Source organism: Centruroides sculpturatus, unplaced genomic scaffold (genome assembly GCF_000671375.1).
Source record: "Centruroides sculpturatus isolate CEXI.00-Female unplaced genomic scaffold, Cexi_2.0 scaffold611, whole genome shotgun sequence".
Classification (NCBI taxonomy): domain Eukaryota; kingdom Metazoa; phylum Arthropoda; class Arachnida; order Scorpiones; family Buthidae; genus Centruroides; species Centruroides sculpturatus.
This window is the reverse complement of record NW_019384768.1, coordinates 191989-217133: the sequence shown is the minus strand read 5'-3', so window position 1 is coordinate 217133 and position 25145 is coordinate 191989. Positions and strand designations below refer to the sequence as shown.

Genomic DNA, 25145 nt, shown 5'->3' with positions numbered 1-25145 from the left:
CATTTTGGCATTTTTAAAAATTCCATAATGCAAAATTTGTGTTCTGACAGTTAAAAAAACTGACCACAATGTTTGCCATAACATGTCATGCATCCAGGACATGAAATTCATTTTGTGGCTATTTCTATAAAACTACAATGGTGTAAGATATCTAATGTTATCATGTTAGAATACTTAAATTTAAGTATACATTTTATAGCATATTATACATGTTTGTTTAATTTATAAATAGTCTGTTAGTATATCCAAATTGATATACTGTATGTCATAAAGCATATTGTATTCATTTTATTTAATCTTGTTTGTTTTTAGTGAAAATTAAGACAATACTTACTATTATATGAAAAACATCATTGAGGATATTGTATGTAGCATTTGAATATTTATATATAAAATGCTATGTTCTGTTTTGATTTTTTATGCTTTGTTTAAATATAAATGTAAGATTTAATCTTTCATTATTATTCCATTTACATTAATAGTTTGTAAATATGTTTTAGAAATACTACGTAATGTTTATTTTTGAAATCACTATAACTTACATATTTTATTGTATTCTGTATTTTATTTTAACTTGCCTCAGATTATTTTGGTTTATTTTTTCATTTAACATAAGAAATTGTTATATCATTTATTTTTTAAAATAATTTAGTTGTAAATGTAATGTGAGTAGCAGGGGGCCACTGGGATGAACCCTAATGACCACTTAATCTGCACGGGTTGGAAAGACCCGCTCTCGGTTGTTGGATAGCATAGGAGGGCAAAAATAAGTGAATGGGGAGGAGTTGGAAGTCGTGACAAGGTGTCCAATTGGCTACATGGGTAGAAATAAACCAACACATTTAATAAACAGATAAGAAATTATACATAAAGACAATAAGTATAACCCGCATGTAAAGAAAATAAAAATCTATTCTATACTCTAACCTAATCTAAAGCCTAAAGATCGAGAAAGACCTTACGTTGGAGAGAGAGATAATTTATGGCAAGGGTTTACCTCGTAGGATACGATCTCGCCATATAGGGCGTTGATAAAACGCTCTGTGATCGTCGTCTTCTAAGCGAAGTGCCCTTGGAGGGCTATGTGGAGCGATGTCCCTTTCTGTCCAGTCCGTATAAGGTGTTTGCTCCGTCGCTCTTTGACTGTAGAGTTTTTCCTGGTGGAGTTCGCTCAGAGGGTTCTTCGGTTAACCTCTTCGAGGAGTAATTCTGGCGTATATTGAGAGAATGGGAAATATTCTAAGTCCTTTACCTCGTATGGAGCGGCGATAATGAGCTTTGTAGATCCTGAGGTGGAGAGGGCTGGAAGATTCCGCTTCGTTGCTTCTTCCTGGACGATCGCTCTCGAGGTGTCGGATCATTCCCCTTTTATATCCTTTTAGCATGGGAGAAAATCTGGGATTTTGACAGTTCTCTTTATTTATGATTGTCTCCCCCATCATGGGTGACGACATTAGAGACATCTCTTGACCAATAGGTACAGTCGACCCCCCTATAATTACGATTCCTATAAAACTACGAAAAAATATACGTATTTTGGAAATGTTGAGTCGGATTAGTGTAGAATCGATTAATTTTATGGAAGAAAACCTTTCAATCAGCCGTAGTCCGTAAACTTGACACGTGTCGGGCTGTGATTGGAACAACTTGTAAGAAATCGGATTCCTAATAAATTGGAACGTATCTATATCTTATAGGGGGGTCGACTGTATTAAATTTGTCATCACCTGGGGAGATGACTGACCATTTTTGGTAATGCTTCTCGCCGTACGGTCGACCTTTGTAGGTGACCTTTTGTAATTAATCCGCACACTGCAGGTCTCCGGAGAGCTTCCACGGTCAACTCGGACGACTTCATCCGTCAAGAAGGTCATTGAATTGCGTCGTTTCTATCGCTGTCCGGGGTCTATTCCTCGGGCAACGGGGTGAGAACGGGAGAAATAACGGAAATAATAAAGAAAAAAGACTCTATTCGAATTATTATTATTCCAAATTCTCACAAGGGAGTCAGATTCTCACAGTAATATTTTAAAATCAAAATGTTAGCTATTTTTCATATTTTAGGAAATTCTGTTGTTCAAATATAAATATTTAATAAAACAAGCAATTATTTATTGTGACATTGTCACAAAGCACTGCTGCAATTTTTAATCATAATTTTAATTTATTTAACTTAAAATATATGATCTCCACCTCAAATTAGTAGTGTCTTGCTCCTGTACATCATACTTTTACTGTGTGTATTACTCTATTAAGAAATATTCAAATTCAAAGAACATAAGTTAAATGAGTAAAGAAATAATATATTAAAAAGCTTCTTGCCTGTATTATTTAAATTACAAAAAACTATTTAGTTACATATGACTAATGAACATGCTTATTACACACCCAGCCTATTTAATTAACTTATCCCAAAATGCATTTCAGCCTTATTGGCCTTTATCAATTGGGTGACATACAAAACACCAAGCAGACTGTTTTGTATGTCATCCAATTGATAACCAATAAGGCTGAAATGCATTTTGGGATAAGTTAATTAAATAGGCTGGGTGTGTAATAAGCATGTTCATTAGTCATATGTACATATGTAACTAAATAGTTTTTGTAATTGAGTAAAGAAGTGTTTAGAAGAAAATGGCATCTAATTCAAACATTTATTCTTTATGTAATAAATTATCTATGGGACCTGACTTTTGCCATATCCTTTATTTATGAATTACTTCAATTATTTTGAATAAAATATATATCAAAATTATGAATATTTGCAATTTGAAAAAAATTCTTGACCTAGAAATTTCCACCGTTGTCTGTCTGATGTCTATCCTTCCTTAATATTGAGAACGGAGTTCGATACATGAAAGTCAAGACCAGATATGGAAAGCTTAGAGGCAGGAGGCCCCAATTAACTACATATGAACTTCCCTTGAAAACCAGAAGTCACATTATTTCAATTCAAAAAGTTAGATAGATGGCTAGCATAACTCCATTGCTAACAGAAAACTATGATGTACAGGGGCAAAGATATTATAGTATTAATTTGAGATGGAGAGCATATATTTTAAATTAAATAAATTAAAAATATGATTAAACATTGCATCCGAGTATTGTGAGATGTCACAATGAATAATTTTAAAATATAAATATTTCTTGTGATTGAAATTGTTATCTATTTTTACTCATACTTCAGGTGGACAATCTGTTCAAGATACAAATCGACCACCTAGCACAAGTTCACGATCTCATGAAGTATATAATCCAGCGTACAGTCGCACTTCATCTACTACATCTATACCAAAAGCTGCAGAATTCTCTGGTCCAATTCCTAATGATTCAGCAGGTCGTTCAAAATCTACCAATAACCTTAGACAAGAAACATCAAATGACAGATATCCTTATATACCACCAGTAGGACATCCACCACCAGCTTACAGTGCAACTCCTGGACCTGTAGGTCGACCTGGATCACAACCAAATTTACATCATCAGTCGCAACAAGCACAACAATTAATTCAAGAAGAAAGACATTATCAAAATATTAGCATGTATCAACAACAAAATAGTCATTCATTATCAAGGTAAGGGTCATTGAAAATTGTTTAACAATTTATTTATAATAACTATAAAATATGGAAAATACTAAAATTTGATATTTTTTAATTTAAAATAATAAGTTAGTATTAGAAATATACCTATGCAGAATACAGCAATGCCTTGTTATTCTACTGATATTGTTATAATTATCATTATAAAATTATAAATGTAATCTGAAATTGAAGAACATGATATATTTGAAGAGCAACCAGTATAACAGTTGTAAGCAGGTGTTATAAAAACAATGTTCTAAACATATTAGAGATTTTTGTTATAATTAATTTTTAACATTCAGATACTCACTATATTTAAATTAATATAACTGCCTTGAATAAACTGTGGATTTTGTGTGTTTAAAAGTCAGTTTTATAGTGAGTGCAGGTTATGTGACTGTACTGTACAGGTTATTTGGCAGTTTTAAATTGCAATTAAGAATTCATCCAACAGGAATGTCTTTATCTAAACTTCCAAGAGCATATTTAAAAAATCCAGCAGTGAGTTTTTTAACTTTCTCAGCAGCATTTAAAACTGCAAGTGGTGTTATCTGTTATGATATATTATTAAAAAACTTTTTATATTTTTAATTATCATAAAGTAGCAAAAAGCTTAATTTTGAGGGTTGGGACGAATTTTATAAAAAATTGTAAATGTTCATAATGAGTAAATTGTCATTAAATCTGATCCTATTTGAGATATGACACACAACCCCCCTCTATCTCCCCACACCCTCAACCTTTCAACCACCAAAATTTAATATAATCAATCTTCCTAATACACAAACCTCCTGCAAAATTTCAGGAATTTTTGACAAAGCACAGTTTAAAGTGGGTGAACAAAATCGTTCCCCCATGTCATTCATACATACAGAAAAAAATACCCACATTTTTTTGCATTTCTTGACTAATTGTCATACTTTCCCTCTACAGGGGTTGCTCTGGAAAAAGAAAATGACCAACCATTTTGCTAGTTTTACATTTTTTTGCAACTTCATATTATTTATTGCCAACAGTTTTACTTGTAATTAATTGCAGGTGTTGGTAACAGTTTGGAGTCTTGAAAGCAAAAATAACATCTTAAGCTGTTACTTAAAAATAGGAACCATTTTTGAATAATTTTATAACAAATAATTCTGAATAACACATTTGATCACAGATGCTTAAACAATACGTCATAGGTTCTGTCATTTCAAAATTTTTACACTTTAGTCTACTGAAAAAAGATCAAAGTGGAAAAATGTCACCCCAAAAATTCCCAAATTTTCTGTCAGCCCATAAAAAAAATTCCCAATCTGGAAACTCTGGGCAACATTGCAAGTAAACTGCTTACTTTTTCAACATTACTTCCCACTTTCCTGTTCAAACTTGCTGTATGACACCATGACATTGCTAGATATGTGGTGCACAGAACTCCCATCCACAGAAGCTTGACATTCTACTGTTTTTCCTGAAGCATGCTTTGTGATTCACTTTCAAGCTAAATGTTGAAATAAGCAGTCTAGTTCTTATTGCCAGTATTATGCTTTTATTGTCATTGTGCAGCACAACCCTTGCCTTTGTTATATATAACAGAGCCAGGAAAGTAAAAATATATGAAAAATCCATTATTTCCTGAATATATTCTTCTCCATTGCAATTTTTCCAGAAACTACCATTTTTAATTGACACTATTAAACAGCTTTTTTTTGCCTTTTTTTTAAGCTGTATTTTATGCATAAAAATGCCTAAAAATACAATGTAATATTATATATAGTATACTACTGTATTATATATAATAAATTTTTGTTATTTAATTTGAATTAAGCACTTTTAAACACAAATTCTTGGATGCCATTTATATTACATGAATGTCAATTAATGAGTTTTTAATTTAATTTGATTTAAATTCAGTTGTGATGAGAATCAGAAGTAGTATCTTTTCTGCATGCCCATTGAAATCTAATTTAAATAGCAATGTCATAGATGATTTGTGTCGTGACATCTAATTACATGGGCAATCTGGTACCACTAACTTCTGAATCAGTAGTCTTATTGTTGATTGGTTAGGCCAATGATTTTCTTTAACATAGGAATTACAGGGAGTTGACCATTTGTGTGTCTCTGATCTGTGGCTGGCTCTTGCCAAGTTAGCTTGCTCAGCAACCAAGTTATTATATTGCAACCAGTGCAGTTGTGAGTTTGAAATTCTGTTTGTGAATTGATTTGTTTGAAAAGTGAGATATTTGAAAACAGAGGTTTGACTGTAATTTTAAATATGAATAAATATTATGTAGTGTGCTTCTAATTTTTGTGTTTAATTAAAATTAAATTATAAATTTTTAGCATTTGGGCAAAGTGTTCTGTCAGATGTTATAAAATTATATCTGTAAACTAATTTAAATAAATTAGCAAAATAAAGTACATAAATTACAAATTGAATATTAAATGAACAATTATAGAAATATAAATTGCATATATTCAATACTTTTGAATTAATTTGTTAATTATATGTTATATAATTTTATTATTAGGCCTACTCCAACTCAATATTCTCAACAGCAACAGCAACAGCAGCAGCAACAACAACAACATCAACAGCAGCAATTACCACAGCAGCAGCAGCAACAACATATTCCAAAAATAATTCATGGTTCACATTCCTCATTAAATCGACCAGATCATCAACAGATGATGACCCAATCATCATTAGATCGTTCAAGACCACTTTCTACTCTTGTATCACCACGTGAACAAGAACAGTATGTTAATTCTTTGGGTTATATGCATAATACTGGCACTTCACTTCCTCCTCCACCTTCACCACATCGAAGTCAATCTGGACATGTTGGTCCTGAATATAGACCCCAACCTCAAGGTCATATTCAGCAAAGACTTCCTGATGGAAGGTAATTTTTAGAATGTCTATATAGAGAAAGTAAATGTTAAAAATATTATCTTTTATGATTATTAAAAAAGATTACAAAGTATGAAATTTAGTTCAATTATAAAAGAACATTTATGAATAATTAATGGATATAGTTTTAATATTTTTTTTATTTAACTTAATGTATTATTTTATTTAAGTTTATTAATAGATTATTAATACCGATATATATGTTATGGACTAAGTGATGAATATGGGCTTTATAAGCAATGCCTGGTCATTATGAATAATGACAAACAACATTAAGCATTGTAATAAATTTCACATTCTTTATCACATTGACTGGTCAATATTGACCAGTCAATGTGATACTGCTAACATCTATTGGGCCAAGGTTGTCCAACCTTTTTTCCTAATGGGCCAAATTAGAAATTTAAGTACATTCAGTGGGCCACAAAGATACTTTATATAAATATGTGCTTTTAAAAAGTTTATATAATTACAAACAATACTGTATTATTGATAGTAAAAAAAGAAATTATACTCACAAAAATAAAAATAAATTTAATGCGATTTTTGACATTGCCTTTCAATTATAATATTGTCAATATCTGCTTTTATGATATTAGTCTTAAATCTAAGAATGTTAATTAAATGGGAATTACTCAACTTATTTCTGTCAACAGTTTCGATGTTTTCCATGCACAAAAAGAATTGTTTACAGCAGTATGTTATGCATGTGGGGTAGTACAGTTTTCTAGCACCAATTATGTCATTATGATATCAAAGTGTATCCAGTGAAACGAGAATAATTTTTATGGCATACTTTACCAAAATAAATGAAAATGTACCTAAAAAAATATATGGTGCAATGGGCCACATAAAAATATTAAGTGGATGGCAGGTTGGACATCCCTGTGTTGGGAAAAGTGATGATAATGATACTTTGAGAAGTGATAATCCAACAAAATATTAAATTTTTTTACACCATATACAAAAATGACACTCCAAAAGTTTCCTTTAAGTTGATTTTTATGACAAAATTAGATAATTTTATTAACATTAATTTGATTAACACAGTTAATAGTACTTACTTTTAAAAAATATTCCCAATTGTAACTGAAATTTTCACAAATTATTTGGTTGAATACTGTGCAAAGTAATTGCCAAAGTTAATTTATTTAATAATGATTCTATCTATTATATAGTGTGTGTTGATTAATAAAGAGTTTAATGTAATATATATACCTTTTAACTTAATATAAACCATATAATATGAGCAAGTTTCTCCTAAAATACTTTGAAATAATTTCCAAAAATAAATAATTCTTAATGAAAAAAGTGGACTTTTTTTGGAAAATCAAATTGCCCAAAGGGAATGTAACTTTATGCTTATTGTCTGATCAATTTAATAAATTAATCAATATTTATCAGGCTGCGTGGTCAATTTAGTCATTATTCATAATGGCTGGACATTATAAATAATGACCTATTAATCACCTTGGCCCATAACATATACCATATATATATATATATATATAACAAAATAAGATTTCCTATAATCTTGCATAAAGAACTGGGAAAACTTTTAAGTTTCCTCAGTTCGTTTTGTAAAATTATATCTTTTCTGGCTTATCTTTTAATCTTGTCTAATTTTATTATTATGCATTTTTTTATTAATGTCTTACATATTACAACTTTACATATTCTTGCATTTATACTAATGTAAATACAGTAGAGTCCTGCCATATGCAACCAATACATTCTAAGTCCTCTCACATAAGCAGAAATTTGCATAAAATAGTGAACTGTATTAATTATTAAATATTTCTTATATAACAATAAATAGCATGATATCATAAATCATAATAACTTTGAAAAAGTTTTGGTAGCAGACTTATCTTTTCTCACTAAATTTAAAATATTAATCTTTTCCTCTAAAGTAGGTACTTTACAGCTTTTCTTTGTCTTATCAGAGCTATCAGCATCACTATCCTTGCACTATGATACCATATTTGCAAAGTAATTAGCATAAATTTATAAGAAGCACTGGTATCCACAGACATGACATGACATGCAAATACTATGAACAAAGGCTGATGTGAATCAGAGTGTTTAGAGCGAAACAAAGAAACAATTCCAAGTAATGAATTCCAGAATGAGAGTGAATGAGATGCTGCAATGCACTTTAAAAATTAGTGTGGATTTAGTGTGCAATTAAGAATTTTTATTTTATATATTTTTTATTTTTTTCAGGTTGCCAATAATATAAATCTAATATTGCATGTGGCAAGGTCCTACTGTATACTATTATTATATGATAAGTTTTGTTTACTATTGTAGTAAGGATTTTGACAAGAAAGAACTCGTTAGTATTAATATATCCAAATACATAATTTTTAAATGTTTTATTCTTATGTTCTCATCATAAACAAATATTGTATATTTTTCACTTACATCTTTATAACTTTTTAATGTAAAATTTTAAAAAGGAGGCACTATTCAGTTATTCTGTAAAATATAATCTTAATTTAAGACTGTAACATCATTTATTGAAATGAATTTGAGTTATTATATTCTAACTTATAACAATGTTATAATTTAATGACTTCAAATATTTTAATTGATTGTATCATATTTGCTTTTAATTTTAATATTTATTAACATAATATATGTGTGTAGTGTAATCTGTATTATGTATTATCTAACAATAACTTAATATAAAAAATTTTTATACAGAGAATATCATAATCCTCCAGATCAGCATTTCTTTAATGAAGCAATTCCAGAAAATGTACCTTACGGAGATCATAATTCTCGTAACTACCTTCCAAGTTATAGTCATGGCCATATTCAACCTCAGCACGTTGAATCTCGGCAGCGTGATTTAATTCGCCAAGAAGCTAAGATGGAGGAAATGAGAGAAGAAGTCCGTCGTAGAGAAGAGCGCAATCATCAACAGTCAAATCAACCATGGGGTGTCATGAGATCTCCTCAGTCTGGGATGCTTCCACAGAGTAATAGACAACCACCTCCAGGATATCCTGGTCCTGGTTCTTATAATTCTCCACCAGGACCACAAGGTCCTCGTACAAACACAATTGGTGGACCACCACCACCTCCAGCTCCAAAACCAAGACCACATTCAGGAAATGAAAAATCTCATAAACAATATGGATATAATAGTCGCCATGATAACTTACCAGAAAATCATAATGCATACCAGGATTCATCAAATCCATTAACATCAAGCAATAGTCATTTAACTTCACAACAGAGGCCTCCTCCACCTGCTGTCAGTTATCGTTATGGTCCTTCTGGTTATCCTCCAAGACCTGGAGAAAATCATTCAAATATTGGAAAACCACCTTATCTAGATCCTAGAATAAGTGCAGCATTTGCAAAGCAATCTTCTATCATTCAAAGGTTTGTATTTAACATAATGAATTAACTTAATTATAGCAATTTAATTAAAGCAAAGTAGAAAAAGTATTTTATGATCAATTACTATATAAATTTCTGCAATTAAACTATGAAATATAGGCATAGACAAAACATTTTTTAATGATTGAAGTGCAATATAAACAAATGAAGTTTCCTTGTTTAAAATTTTTGTTTTTGTAATTAAAAATATAATTAAACTAAAAACTTTATAAATAAATTGAATTTTAAACATTAATACATGTTAACATAAATATTATTAATAATTTTAGTGCTCAAGGTCAAAAACAAGTTACATTTGATACTTTACGTTCGCTCTCTGTTTCTGGACATCCATCATCTCAAGATAAAAAAGATTCTTCAAGTTTAGCTAGTCCTTCACCGTGGGAAAGAGAAGAAAAAGAGAAGGTAATACATACGTATAAATTTATTTTAAGTAACATAAAACTGTATAAATGTGGAATAGTTATTTTAACTTTTAAGTTTTTGAAGACTTCTGTGATCTTAAATTTATAAGTTAAGTTGTGAGTTTGTTCAGATTTCAATAACTTTTGTTGTTGACTTTCAAAATTTTATGAATTATAATGCACAAAATAAACTGAAATAATTATTTTTAAAATTAAGAAATAAAACAATAAAGAAAAACATTATAGATATTGAGAGGACTGAAAAAGATTGAGATTAAAGAAAAATATATTTATATCATATCATCGTAGAAACAAGTTCTACTTATTTTGGTTTATGATATATTGTTAAAATTATAAGTTTGATTTCCTATTCTTTTTTTCCTTTTTGACATCAAAAATACAGGGTTTTCTGCTTGAAAGTACCCAATTTTTAATTCACCTTAAAAAATGAATGCTTTAAGATAAGATAAGAAAAGCAACAAGTGGCTTCTGATGAGAAAACTCATCGAGTTTTATAGATTTTTTCATATTGCAAGATAGTGCAGAAGTCGAATCACTAACATTGTTGTCTAGTCCTGGTTTTGCCGCATGAGAAAGGACAGGTCATGGTGTGGTATGTCTGTTAATGTGGCTGTTAAGATCTCCCAATCTTGACTCTTAGATTTCTTTATGTTGGGTTACATGAAAAATATGGTTTATGAACTTCAGTCAGAGACCTTAAGGATTTTCAGGAGTACATCATTTCTGCCATTGTCACTGAGACAGGACATGCTGCAGTGTATATAGTAGGAAATTGCCTACTATATACACTTACATCTTGATGTCGCTGTGACTCCTGGAGTGTATATAGAGATGTGGCAATTTTTCTCAATGAAATTTGATGAGATTTTTTTGTCATATAAAATCTTTGGTGAACTTATAACTTTAACCATTAATTATTTTGTAACCAAATTTAATTGGGTACTTTCAAGCAGACCATTCTATATTTTTTACTTAGGAAACAGAATTTTTGGCCTTGTCAACAATATCAGATAATAACTTATGTTTTTTTATTTTATTGAAATTCATTAATAATTGCTTGAATTGATGATACAATTTCTTCTGTTGATCTTATTTTTTTATTTTTTTTCTAACATTCATAATTTTTATTAGTAACTGAAACTGGAAAATAATCATATAATTTATCTGTATATCTTTAAAATGTTGTAAAGATATTAATAGATTTTGTTAAAGAAATTCTGCAGATTGCAGAAAGTTTTTTATGATTGGAAATGAATCTATTTTTAATTTACTAAATTTACTAATTTAATTGAAATAACTTCATAATTCTTGTACCTTTTTTATTATCCATTAGAAATCATTTACTCTATTTCATTATAAATTTATTTAAATGTAAAGTTTTTAGTAAATAAAGATGGCTTTTTTGTTTTGCATATTTCTTCAAGATAGCAAAGATTTTCAGAAAAATTTTAGTGAACATTTTCTTTAAAATTGAAACAGAACTTAGCTTATTTTATTACAGATTCTCATAAAATTATTAAGTGATTTAGGATAATTTATCATATGTCAATATATTGATAGTTTAGTTGTTTAGAGGATTGGGATTTTATTGAATTATTTGGTTCCAATATCTATTTAAACAGAATAAACTTTTTGTATCTAGTCTTAGTTTATATTTAGGTACACATTTGTCTTAAGCTTTCAAATTTTTAAAAATTATTATTAACTATCTATACACAAAATAAAATGAATTACAGTAGAGCGTTGATTATTCGAATGCCGATCAACCGAATCGTTAACCAAAAGCATTCCATTCAGACTGTGTCATGCTAAATCGAATGTTTTTGATACTAGATTAACTTCTAAAGTATAATTTTTTTTTGTTTGTACAAAATAAAGAAATAATGTTTAATGATACAATAGCCACGATTATTATTAAAAAATTTTTGTTAGGCTTAACATCAGCAAAAATTCAATGCAAAGTGACATGCAACACAGAAAAATTTAAACATGGGATATATTAATATACTATTAATGGGATTTACTAATATACTATATTAATAATATATTTTTTCATACATAATTGGTTATCCGAAAAATTGATTTTCCAAACAACCCTAGTCCCCAATTGATTCAGATAATCAACGCTGTACTTTATAATGTGTTATACAGTACAGCCATTATATTTTAATGTGCATTCAGATTAATATTCTATCAGATAAATTTTTAATATTTTCTATTTTTTTACTTGTTTTCCTTACTTTGTTTTTCTATTCAGTCAATTAATATATTTTTTCATACATAATTGGTTATCCGAAAAATTGATTTTCCAAACAACCCTAGTCCCCAATTGATTCAGATAATCAACGCTGTACTGTATAATGTGTTATACAGTACAGCCATTATATTTTAATGTGCATTCAGATTAATATTCTATCAGATAAATTCAATTTTAATATTTTCTATTTTTTTACTTGTTTTCCTTACTTTGTTTTTCTATTCAGTCAATTACTATGTATTTCTGTTCCTACTTATATGTGAAGTTACGTGTTTGAATTAATTAACATAATAATATCATCAATAATGTTAAATTATTAGTTTATTACAATTAGAAAATTATCACAATAACAGAATTTTTCTGTAAGTCAATATCTTAGTTTCTGAGTTGGGAAGTAAAAGTAAAAATTATCACAGTAATCTTTTATATTCTTTTTAAAGATTTCCAAAACAATACTTTTGTTTTTGATAACTGCTGTTTGAAGTTTTAAAATTTTCTTTTTTATTTAAACGTATTACTGTCAAATTATGAAGAAGTTTGAAGAAAACAAAATTTATAACTTTTCATTTGATACAGTAAAATTTGCCTTTAAGAACATGTAGTCAGTTCATGACTTATGAAAAACAGTATTTATGACAGGTGAAGCTAGTATACTAAAAAAAATTATTTTTGAGTTCAAGTATTAACACTTATTATCAACATAATGTAACAAATGTCAAATGTAATACTGTTGTGGGCATTCTACATAACTCATTATTGTTTAACTACACCATTACCAAACTTTTAATTCCAGTAACATAGCATTTAATACAATATTGAATACAATTTAAGAACCTGAAAGAGATTTTGGTAAAGGCCAAAAGTCTTAGTTCAATATTGTATTAAATGCTATGTTATTGGAATTAAAGGTTTAGTAATGGTGTTCATTGGTACCGGTAATTAAACTAGAAGATATCATTGTTTAACTACAAGTCCATTTTGGCTTTTCAAGAGCATAAACTAAACTGACTGACTTCAGAACTGCTCATTTCAGTATTATCATTTTAATTTCAGTATTGTAGTAAAGTTAGATTAAATTAATAATAAATTAAATTAAAAATACTAACAATAAAAATAAGATCAATTCAATTTAAAGATTGTGATACACCTCAGTATGATTTTTGATGGCTGTAAACATAGTTATCTTCTTCTAGCATGATAAATCATTGGGTTGATAATTCAATATGTTTAGTAAGCATGAAAATGAATCAGGTTTTATTTACAATATACATACTGTACTGTACATAAACAGTGTTAGTTCTCAAAGCAACACATAAGGCTATATCTCTATAGGCTATATAACTCTTCATTACCATTATTTTTTTATGTTAAACTTACAACCAGTTTAAATTACAATAGGAATCCCAAAACAGAACTTTGACTATTTGTAATTGTAAATTATCAAGATCAAATTTAATCAAATCAGAAGACAATCTATTTTTATTTGGTGATTTGTTTTTCTTTCATTCATATCCAAATTATATTATTGTATAATTGTTTATTTTATTTTTGAATCTATTTTTTATTGTTTTGTGTATTCATTTTTTTGAAATGTTAAAATCTGTGTGAATATGTGAGATCAAAGATTAACGTGTTAACTGCCACAAGATACCATTTATGTGATGTGTTAAAAATTTCTCCTAGTGTTTTAAGGTACAAGATGACTGATTACATAATATGCTCCATGTAGTACCTCAAAGAGCATTTCTGTAAATGTAGTTGAATTAAAAAAATAATGCAAAACAAACTTGTACCAATCTTCAATTTAGGTACAGTATATGTGACTCAAAGCTTATACATGTAAATTCATGTGTCTAAGCCTTGAGACATATATATACTGTGTCTCAAACAAAACTTTCAAAATTAGCATAAATGTTTTTAAAAAATCAATTCAAAGAACAAATTTGGATTTTTTAATATGAAAAGAATATAAATCTGTAGAAAAAAGAGAATGTAACATTTTTTTTCAATGGTGGTTGTGGTTAACATGTTAATGCATAAATTATTATGTACTAAATTATTATTTATGATTAATATTGCTATTAATATATGATGATATATCTTAAGTCATTATAATTTAAGCAAAATTTTTCATTAGATAGAAATTTCAAACATAAATGGAAGTAGAATATAATTTTGAATAAATAACATTTTTGTATATAAATTATAATTAATCATGTATGAAAATTTCAGTTATATTTTATAATCAATAAAAAATATTTTATGTAATATCTTCCTCCTCCACCTTCACCACATCGAAGTCAATCTGGACATGTTGGTCCTGAATATAGACCCCAACCTCAAGGTCATATTCAGCAAAGACTTCCTGATGGAAGGTAATTTTTAGAATGTCTATATAGAGAAAGTAAATGTTAAAAATATTATCTTTTATGATTATTAAAAAAGATTACAAAGTATGAAATTTAGTTCAATTATAAAAGAACATTTATGAATAATTAATGGATATAGTTTTAATATTTTTTTTATTTAACTTAATGTATTATTTTATTTAAGTTTATTAATAGATTATTAATACCGATATATATGTTATGGACTAAGTGATGAATATGGGCTTTATAAGCAATGCCTGGTCATTATGAATAATGACAAACAACATTAAGCATTGTAATAAATTTCACATTCTTTATCACATTGACTGGTCAATATTGACCAGTCAATGTGATACTGCTAACATCTATTGGGCCAAGGTTGTCCAACCTTTTTTCCTAATGGGCCAAATTAGAAATTTAAGTACATTCAGTGGGCCACAAAGATACTTTATATAAATATGTGCTTTTAAAAAGTTTATATAATTACAAACAATACTGTATTATTGATAGTAAAAAAAGAAATTATACTCACAAAAATAAAAATAAATTTAATGCAATTTTTGACATTGCCTTTCAATTATAATATTGTCAATATCTGCTTTTATGATATTAGTCTTAAATCTAAGAATGTTAATTAAATGGGAATTACTCAACTTATTTCTGTCAACAGTTTCGATGTTTTCCATGCACAAAAAGAATTGTTTACAGCAGTATGTTATGCATGTGGGGTAGTACAGTTTTCTAGCACCAATTATGTCATTATGATATCAAAGTGTATCCAGTGAAACGAGAATAATTTTTATGGCATACTTTACCAAAATAAATGAAAATGTACCTAAAAAAATATATGGTGCAATGGGCCACATAAAAATATTAAGTGGATGGCAGGTTGGACATCCCTGTGTTGGGAAAAGTGATGATAATGATACTTTGAGAAGTGATAATCCAACAAAATATTAAATTTTTTTACACCATATACAAAAATGACACTCCAAAAGTTTCCTTTAAGTTGATTTTTATGACAAAATTAGATAATTTTATTAACATTAATTTGATTAACACAGTTAATAGTACTTACTTTTAAAAAATATTCCCAATTGTAACTGAAATTTTCACAAATTATTTGGTTGAATACTGTGCAAAGTAATTGCCAAAGTTAATTTATTTAATAATGATTATTTATGCAATGTCTTAATTGCAGTTATTCTTTACTATTTTAAAATTGCATCTTTCTTACTTTAGATTCAAAAAGGTTCGAATTATTTGCAAACATCTCAACCAATTAACACTACATGCTATCCAGTGAGTATGTTCCCCACTCACCAAAAAGAATAGTGAACATGTTATTGTCTTTATCTTTTAAACGTCTGATCAACCTGTCTTAATGTTTGATAGTCATGTTTTCAAACTTGTTTGTTGTTGTGTACTTCTATTTTCAGTTTGTGCCTATTATTTATTTTCTTTAAATATAACTAATGCAACAAATGTTTGACATGTGTGTTGAGTGTAAATTGCATCAGTGATACATTTGAAACTGTAGAGTAATTGTGATAATGTGTTTAAATTTGTTTAAGTATATTTTAAGATAGTTATAATTGTTGAAGATACTTCTGTATTTAAGAATTATTTAGTATTAACATTCTTATTTGCTATTTTTTTTATTTTTTGTCTGTTTTATTTATTTATTTTAGCTTCAGAAGCAGCGTTTGGAAGAAGCTCGTAGAGTTCGGGATGATGAAATAAGGGAATTAGAAACACTACAGCGTCGTAATCCAAAACAGGAAGAAAGATTACGAACTCTTCGCTTAGAACAAGAATTTCAGAGACGTGCTGAAGAATTGCATGGAGATGAAGAAGAAGAGGAGGATGAGGTAGGAAATGTTTATATAAATTGTAATTAAATATGAGATATTTCTTAAATAGACTAAATATCATATATAACAGTACTTTTTAATTTTGGTTTAAAAAATATATATACTGCAATAAATTAGTAATATTTAAATTTATAGGAGCTTCTTGATCGTGCTGAAAACAGGGAAAGAATGTTGAAAGTACAAGAAGATTTAGAGAGAGCAAGGCAACGACGATTAGAATGGGAACAAGAACAACATCAGAAACAATCAGTTCTTTCACCTCAAGAAGAATGGAAACGTCGCCAATTAGATAAACAACATAGTCAAATAGAAGTAAATTTTAATTATTTTTTGTAAATTAGATTCTATATACTAATATTATGGTAATCCACCAAAATTAATGTTTTTTATATTCACACACATTTTATTTAATAAAAAAAATCTATTATCTTTGTATTTAGTATATTTATCTTTTCATAAACCTATTCTTTCATTTTATATTCCATAATATTACTTTTTAGTATATTAATACAAAATGGCCAAAAATAATGGGAAATATAGTGACTATTTCTTGATCCATTCCTATTGTCAGTTATAAGGTATTAAAGTACAGATAGTGCTATGATATTTAAGAAATAAGAGACTCAGTATGCCAAAATAGGAAATCTTTAAAATATTTACTTATTCATATAATCATTTTTAAATATAAATCGTTTCATTTTATTCTTTCACTTAATTTGTATTTGATTGATCCAGTCAGATTTACAGCTATTATCATAATCTACTTTATGATACCATTCATAACACATTCAGCATTAGATATTGATATGCTTTCTTACAGGAAAGTTTNTTACAACCGCTCAGAGTTGCTCTTAACGCTTCATCCAAATTTGAAGAAAACTTTAAATCGTCTTCGTTCGTAGGAGAGGATGATGATTTCTGGTGTTCCGAAATAGGATTATAATAATTAAATATATTCATTACACCAGAACTATCATTATTAATGTTGAGTTTGTGTTTCTTTACACACATATTTGATTCTGGGGACGATCTCTTTGTTCCTTGCGTTGATTCCAATTTTCCATCCGAATTCACAAGAGATGATATTCTTCCCTTAGAATTCTCTTGTTCTTTGGTTCCCACAGTTCTTGGTACTTCTGAATATAGTTTATTATTTTTTAACAAGAATTGGTCAATACGCACTTTCAAACTGGCACTTGGAACGGGTTTCTGATAACTGTTAAAAGGTACGCCCGTAAATGGATCATTTGGAAATCTCCCCCAAGACGCTTCTGTTTTTACATATTTCTCCAAAGTCGACTGGTCAATGGTGTGCCCGGACGGTAAAACAATGGGTAACGTCATAATACTACAAGTAATGGGATCAATAAATTCTGCAGGAATGTCTAATTCGTCTTCATCCAAGTGATGATCATTCTTGCCTATATCCAAATCCAAATTCTTTAATTTGTCAAAACGGTCTTTATCACTTTTAAACAGCGACGACGACGACGACGAAGGGAGGGAGTTCTGTTCTGCTTTCAGAACAGACATCACTACAGATTCCAGACAAGATCTGGCAGGTTGTCCCCAGACTTCTGATTTAGAGAGAAGGGGAAAACCGCTATGTGAAACTTTGATTAAACTTATTTGTAAAGAACTGATGCTGGACAAATTAGTATACTGCTTTGCGGTAAATCGTCGAGAAGCCACATCACCTGGTAACATATTCTTTGGTAACTTAGAAAAAAGTTTTCTCGGTGCATACTTGTTATTTGCAAACAATACATTACTTTCTATGATATTTGTACTTTTTCCTATTAGCTCGAATTTCTCATCTTTATCGTCATAATTTGTCGGCCAATATTTAGACCAAATTTCCAAACTGGTTGTCTGATATTCTCCTAATTTTACACCAAGTAATACGTGACTTATTTCAATAGGTATGGGAAATTTAATAATAATATTAACCGGAGGTTTGATAAAGTATTCAGCACAAAATCCATTCTTTCTCACAGCCTGATTGATGGCTATTAAATTAGTGACGTCGTATCCGTCGCGGCATACTTGGCTGCTCGATATCGCTGGAGAATGATGTTCTTGACAAAAATTAACAGCCATCTTCAAGATGTTTTATATCTTTTTGCTGTAGCTCTGCATTTATGTTTGAAAAGTCTTTTATATTACGTAACTATCGACTGTTGAAAGTACAAGAAGATTTAGAGAGAGCAAGGCAACAACGATTAGAATGGGAACAAGAACATCATCGGAAACAATCAGTTCTTTCACCTCAAGAAGAATGGAAACGTCACCAATTAGATAAACAACGTAGTCAAATATAAGAACAAGAAGGCAGGTTAAAGCAGTTAAGATTAGAAGAAGTAAATAGGAAGAAAGAACTTGAAGCAGCAAAGGAAGTTGAAGAGCAGCTATTAAGAGAAGCTAGGAGAAGACAGGATGAAGNTAATTTTGTATGGAAATCTTGACATTTGATTTCTTAACTCAGATATTCTTAAATATTACAACTTTAATAGATTTAAAGAAGTCAAAAATCTTTATTTTATTAACATTTTTCAGATTCTCAGATCTCATCTTCAGTTCTTTTTCAGAATACATGTCTTAACTTTTATAGTTTTAAAAGTTGAATAATAATTATTACAATATTAATGACCAATATTTTTGAATTGTGGTTACAACTTTCTTATAAATAAACAAATTTTACAAAATTTATTATAATGCACTTAATTACTTGAAAAGGCTAGATGAAAAATAATGAAAGTTTTTCATATTTCATAATACTTGAAAGTCCCTGTATAATTATTGAGAATGTATCAACAGGTATTTCAATTTGTTATTTATATTTATATTCTACTTGGTTATAATAAATATATAATTTAAAAACATTATTGAAAATACAATTTAAAATTAAAAGTTAATATTATTTAAATTTTAGGAACAAGAAGGCAGGTTAAAGCAGTTAAGATTAGAAGAAGTAAATAGGAAGAAAGAACTTGAAGCAGCAAAGGAAGTTGAAGAGCAGCTATTAAGAGAAGCTAGGAGAAGACAGGTAAATATGGCTTTCCTTTATGAAAGAAAAACTGTGCACATACAAGTATATGTTCCTGTATATGGAAAACAACAAAATTTTTTTACAGGTTATATAATTTAAATGTAAAAAATTCAAATGAATTACTCAATAAAATTATTGCTATATATTGGATTGTTCGGAAAGTAAGTTCGTATATGTTCCTGTATATATACCTGTATATGTTCCTGTATATGGAAAACAACAAAATTTTTTTACAGGTTATATAATTTAAATGTAAAAAATTCAAATGAATTACTCAATAAAATTATTGCTATATATTGGATTGTTCGGAAAGTAAGTTCGTATATGTTCCTGTATATATACCTGTATATGTTCCTGTATATGGAAAACAACAAAATTTTTTTACAGGTTATATAATTTAAATGTAAAAAATTCAAATGAATTACTCAATAAAATTATTGCTATATATTGGATTGTTCGGAAAGTAAGTTCGTATATGTTCCTGTATATATACCTGTATATGTTCCTGTATATGGAAAACAACAAAATTTTTTTACAGGTTATATAATTTAAATGTAAAAAATTCAAATGAATTACTCAATAAAATTATTGCTATATATTGGATTGTTCGGAAAGTAAGTTCGTATATGTTCCTGTATATATACCTGTATATGTTCCTGTATATGGAAAACAACAAAATTTTTTTACAGGTTATATAATTTAAATGTAAAAAATTCAAATGAATTACTCAATAAAATTATTGCTATATATTGGATTGTTCGGAAAGTAAGTTCGTATATGTTCCTGTATATATACCTGTATATGTTCCTGTATATGGAAAACAACAAAATTTTTTTACAGGTTATATAATTTAAATGTAAAAAATTCAAATGAATTACTCAATAAAATTATTGCTATATATTGGATTGTTCGGAAAGTAAGTTCGTATATGTTCCTGTATATNTTGTTTTCATTGGCTTCAACTGGCCATCCAGAACGTGGTGCATCTTCAATATTGAAATTGCCAGAACGAAATTTTGTAAACCAGTTTTGGCACTGTCTTTCTCTCAATACATCTTCTCCATACACGTCACACATTTTTTTCTCGCTTGAACAACATTCTTATCTTTTTGGTAATAAAAGAGCAAAATATGCCGAAAACAATGCTTTTGATCTTCCATATTTGATGGGACCAAAAAACAAACAATTGCACAAAATCAAACAAAATTTTTTACAAATAAGCCTTAAAATGCTAGCTGTCAAAATATATAATGATGATACAGTTTAGAATGAAAATGGCAGGAAAAATACGACTAATCTGTTTAGTGGTAAAAAAAAAACGAACTTACTTTCCGAACAACCTAGTATTTTAGCAAATTAATTTTGAAATCCATGAACTCACAAGTCTTAGCAACTCAAAGCTGAATTAACAACTCATTAACAAGTTATTGTATAGTTAAGTGGTAGGAAAAAAGAAGCAAAATTTTCTTTATAAAGTTTTATATATATTTGTATATAATATATATATATAATTGAGGTATTCTAAGTGTTTTAAATTAAAATTTTCAGAGTTTAATCTTAAGACTTTATCATAGTTTTTTCTTGATAAGTTGTTGTTGTGTTGTTTTAGTTTATCTATTGATGCACTTTAGATGTCTCTGTAATTCGCTGCACTGCATAATTGAATTTGTAATTTTTAAATTTAATTTCTATAGAAATGTTTTTCTTTAAAATGTGAGGTCAATTAAAAAAGACCCCATCAATTTATACTTATTGCTGAATGATTTTTTTGATCTTTACAAGCTGAAACAATGGAGACATCTCACTCTTAAGATACTTTGCATATTGAATCTTTGGGTTTCAATTTTATCTTGACATTTCGAACTACTCAACACAATGTAGGAATTCTTGTTGCATTTTTCGAGTACATAACATTTATAAATATTGTGACTCTATTTTAGTCATTAGAATTGACTGTTTTCGGTGTTACATCATAACAGTTTATACCCCATGTCCTAAGCGTTTTGTTATTTTTACCTTTCTTGAGTAATTTCTCTTTTTCTTTCAACCTATAAAGGATTGAGTTTTTTTATGTGGTGGTATTAATCTTACTTACATCTCTTGATATTATTTGTTACCTTCATATACCAATTGGATTGGAGCTGAAAATTACTTCCTGAATAACATTTTTTTAATTATAAACAATTTGTAAACTTTTCAACTTTAAAAATTCCTGTTTGGATTTGGTTTTTTCTTCCCACTCTTTAATTACAACTAATCTGGTTTCAGGCTTAACCTCTCTGACTACCAAGCTATTCAAATAATTGTTCATAAAGATCTTGATCCTCTTATACATCAAAGTAGTTTTATTAAAACTTGTATCTGGTCAGCCATAAATTGGTGTCAGCTATCAGTTTATCTTAGCTCTTGTAACTGGTCCTTTTATTTTTTGTTTTTTTGGAGAAATACCTACCATATAAATGCATTAATACAGGTAGTGAAAAATGGCACATGAAATTTTTGAAAAGATTACAAAATTGTACTAGTACTTTGTGGCAGAGATGGAAAAGGGATGGCATCTCCAATCATTGTATTTATATCACATGGCTATTAAGAGTTATCAGAATGAATGTAAAATCCATTTGAACTATTTTCAAAAAAATTGTTTCTGATTTTTCCTGTGAACCCAAAACTTTTTGGCAGACTTCCTAAATTTTCAAAATCAAAGATAAAATGCTGCAATTCTACAGATGATGATTGCATCTGCAGTGTTTATAGTAACATAAAGTCATGTTACTTTAACATAATTTCAGAAGCTCAGTATAAAACATTACATACCGAGAATATTGGTGCATGCCATTTGGAGAATACTACATCCAATCATTTATTTTTCTTTTCAGCTCTTAAAAAAAGCCATAAATTTCCTTGTTACTTCCACCTACAGTCCTGATTGAATATTGTCTATTTTTTTTATAAAAGACTTGCTCCCTTGATGGCCTCTTTGTTCCTTCATCTGTTCCCCTAATCTTGAATTCCAGTTATATTCCTCCCCAATGGTCCTATTCTTTAATTTCCATCATTCCCAAAAAATAAATAAAATCCTATCATCCTAAATCTAACATTAACTCTGATAACATTAACTCTGATAATGTTACAAAAATTCATACAAACAGGTTTCAAATATTTTTATTTCTCAATTACTTCCTGTTTATATCCAGTCTAACATTCAGGCTAAATAAACCATCATTCCACAATAAGTAACCTCCTTGTAACACAGCAGTAATTTTTATCAAATTTTGAGCTTAAATTTCCTATTTATGTAATATATATTGACATTGCTAAGGCTTTTGACTCCATTGTCCCTAGTACCCTATTGGATAAATTGCTTTTGCATTTGAAATTGATAATAAAATTTTAATCTGGATGAATTATTTTTGAGGATGTTCTGGATGAATCAAAAACTACATAGTAAATGAAGATGTTTATAATATAAAATAATTTTATTTTCAAACACTAATTTATTTTACATGTATCATAATTGATTTCTACACCTGTATATTGATTTTGTGTTATATTCATTAAATTTTATTAAAAATGTATATTTTTTATATTTAATTAGGATGAAGAACATCGAGCACAGCGAACTACACAGCAACAACAAAGATTTAGTCCTCATGCAGCTCCACCACCATATAATAATCAGACTGCTATTAATGCTCAACCTAGGATTGATATGACATTAAATAACCAGCAAGACATTCCACCTCCTTTACCGACTTCTCCTCCTCCTCTTGAAACAGAATACAGTAATCATTATAATCAAAATACTTTGATGCATGAAGTAGCCTACTCTCAGTATGGACATCCTCATCCTTCAGGCTCTCAAAGGCTTGATACTCTATTAATGACATCTTCAAAACCCCAACCAACTCAAACAAATTCTTTATACAATGACAAATCTTTGGGTCCCCCTCCAGCTCCTCCAGAACGCAAGTCATCTTATGAAGTCACAAATCACATGACTTCAAGTAATAGTCGTGTTGTTGGTACCTCTTCATTACGCAACGGTGATAGCAGTAATCATTCTCATCAGCCAAAGAAAGTTTCATTTCATGATTCACAGTTGGAAACAGAAATGACTTATGATGCTAATGGTAATCATGATTTACAAGAGAATTCTGTACAGAATGTAACGTGTAATCAGATACAGTCAAATTATACAATGAATTCAAATTCTCAATCTTATACACTTCAGGATATAGATGAGGTATTGGCAACACCACACAATTCCCAAAATTTGAATACATACAGTGCTGGAAGTACGCCCGGTGTCATTGGAGCTCAAGAAATATATCGTGATCCAAGGCAGCGCATTGAGGCCGAGCGACTGCAGCACCATTTCGAATACGGTAAGAGCACAGGGCCAGAAAAACTTACTTTTCGAGAAAAGATGAAAATGTTTGCCATGGAAACGGGAGAAGCAGAAACGCCAAAGGACAAGGTAAAAATATCTCGAGCTCAGAGAGATATCGAAACAAATATGAATGGAAATACATGAACAATATTTAAATTATATAAATAATTGTCAATCTACTTATTGCTGGTTTGCAATTTTTTGTAAAAATCAGCTGCTAGATAAACATTATCAAATATGTACAGATTCTCTGTAGAAAACTGTGCATTTTTAATGAACAACATTTTTATATTTTTGAGATAATCTCATTTTTCATTCAAATAGAATTACATCAGTACATATCCATTTTTAAAGTTATTATGTCAACATTGTAGAACATCCAATTATAATTCCATGAAATCATACAATTTAATGGAAAAGATCAGTTATCTGGAGAATAAAATTTGTACACTTGTGAATTAAAAATCAGAACAATGTCTGTTCTCAAAGGATAGATTTTTTTTGTTTTTGACTTTGAGCTCTTGGAGTTCTGTTAATACTAAATCTTGAAATAATTCCAGAAAGATAACTATAGGAGATACAGAGTGCAATCATACTAAGCCAAGTAAAGAGACTATTAGTTCCCCTAAGTTGCCATTGGAATTCAGACCAGAAACTTCACATATAAGATTTTGTACAGGAACAGATAACGCATCTAAAAAAATATGGAAGAGTGGAGCTTGTGTGCCTTAACAGACATTTGCAACCAATGCTTCTGTGTTATAATGGCATCCGTCCATTGAGGAAACATTCGATAAAAATTTCTTCCAGAATCATTTGTAAACAGTACTCTTTTTCCTCCTGCTAAATAATTAACATGCTTTTTTTCAAAATTATATTGGCAG

At 28.9% G+C, this 25145-nt stretch overlaps 1 protein-coding gene across 1 annotated transcript in view; it reads left to right on the top strand.

The window, feature by feature from the left end:
- Window positions 1-24749, top strand: part of LOC111628935 (afadin-like) — a 111721-nt gene extending 86972 nt beyond the window's left edge. Inside the window, 9 exon segments of the mRNA XM_023372793.1 lie at window positions 3188-3575; window positions 6098-6472; window positions 9190-9876; window positions 10164-10299; window positions 16188-16247; window positions 16637-16816; window positions 16955-17131; window positions 18916-19254; window positions 23467-24749. Coding sequence (XP_023228561.1) covers window positions 3188-3575; window positions 6098-6472; window positions 9190-9876; window positions 10164-10299; window positions 16188-16247; window positions 16637-16816; window positions 16955-17131; window positions 18916-19254; window positions 23467-24405 — 3281 coding nt within the window. The 3' untranslated portion in view covers window positions 24406-24749.
- The last annotated feature ends 396 nt before the right edge of the window (window positions 24750-25145 follow it).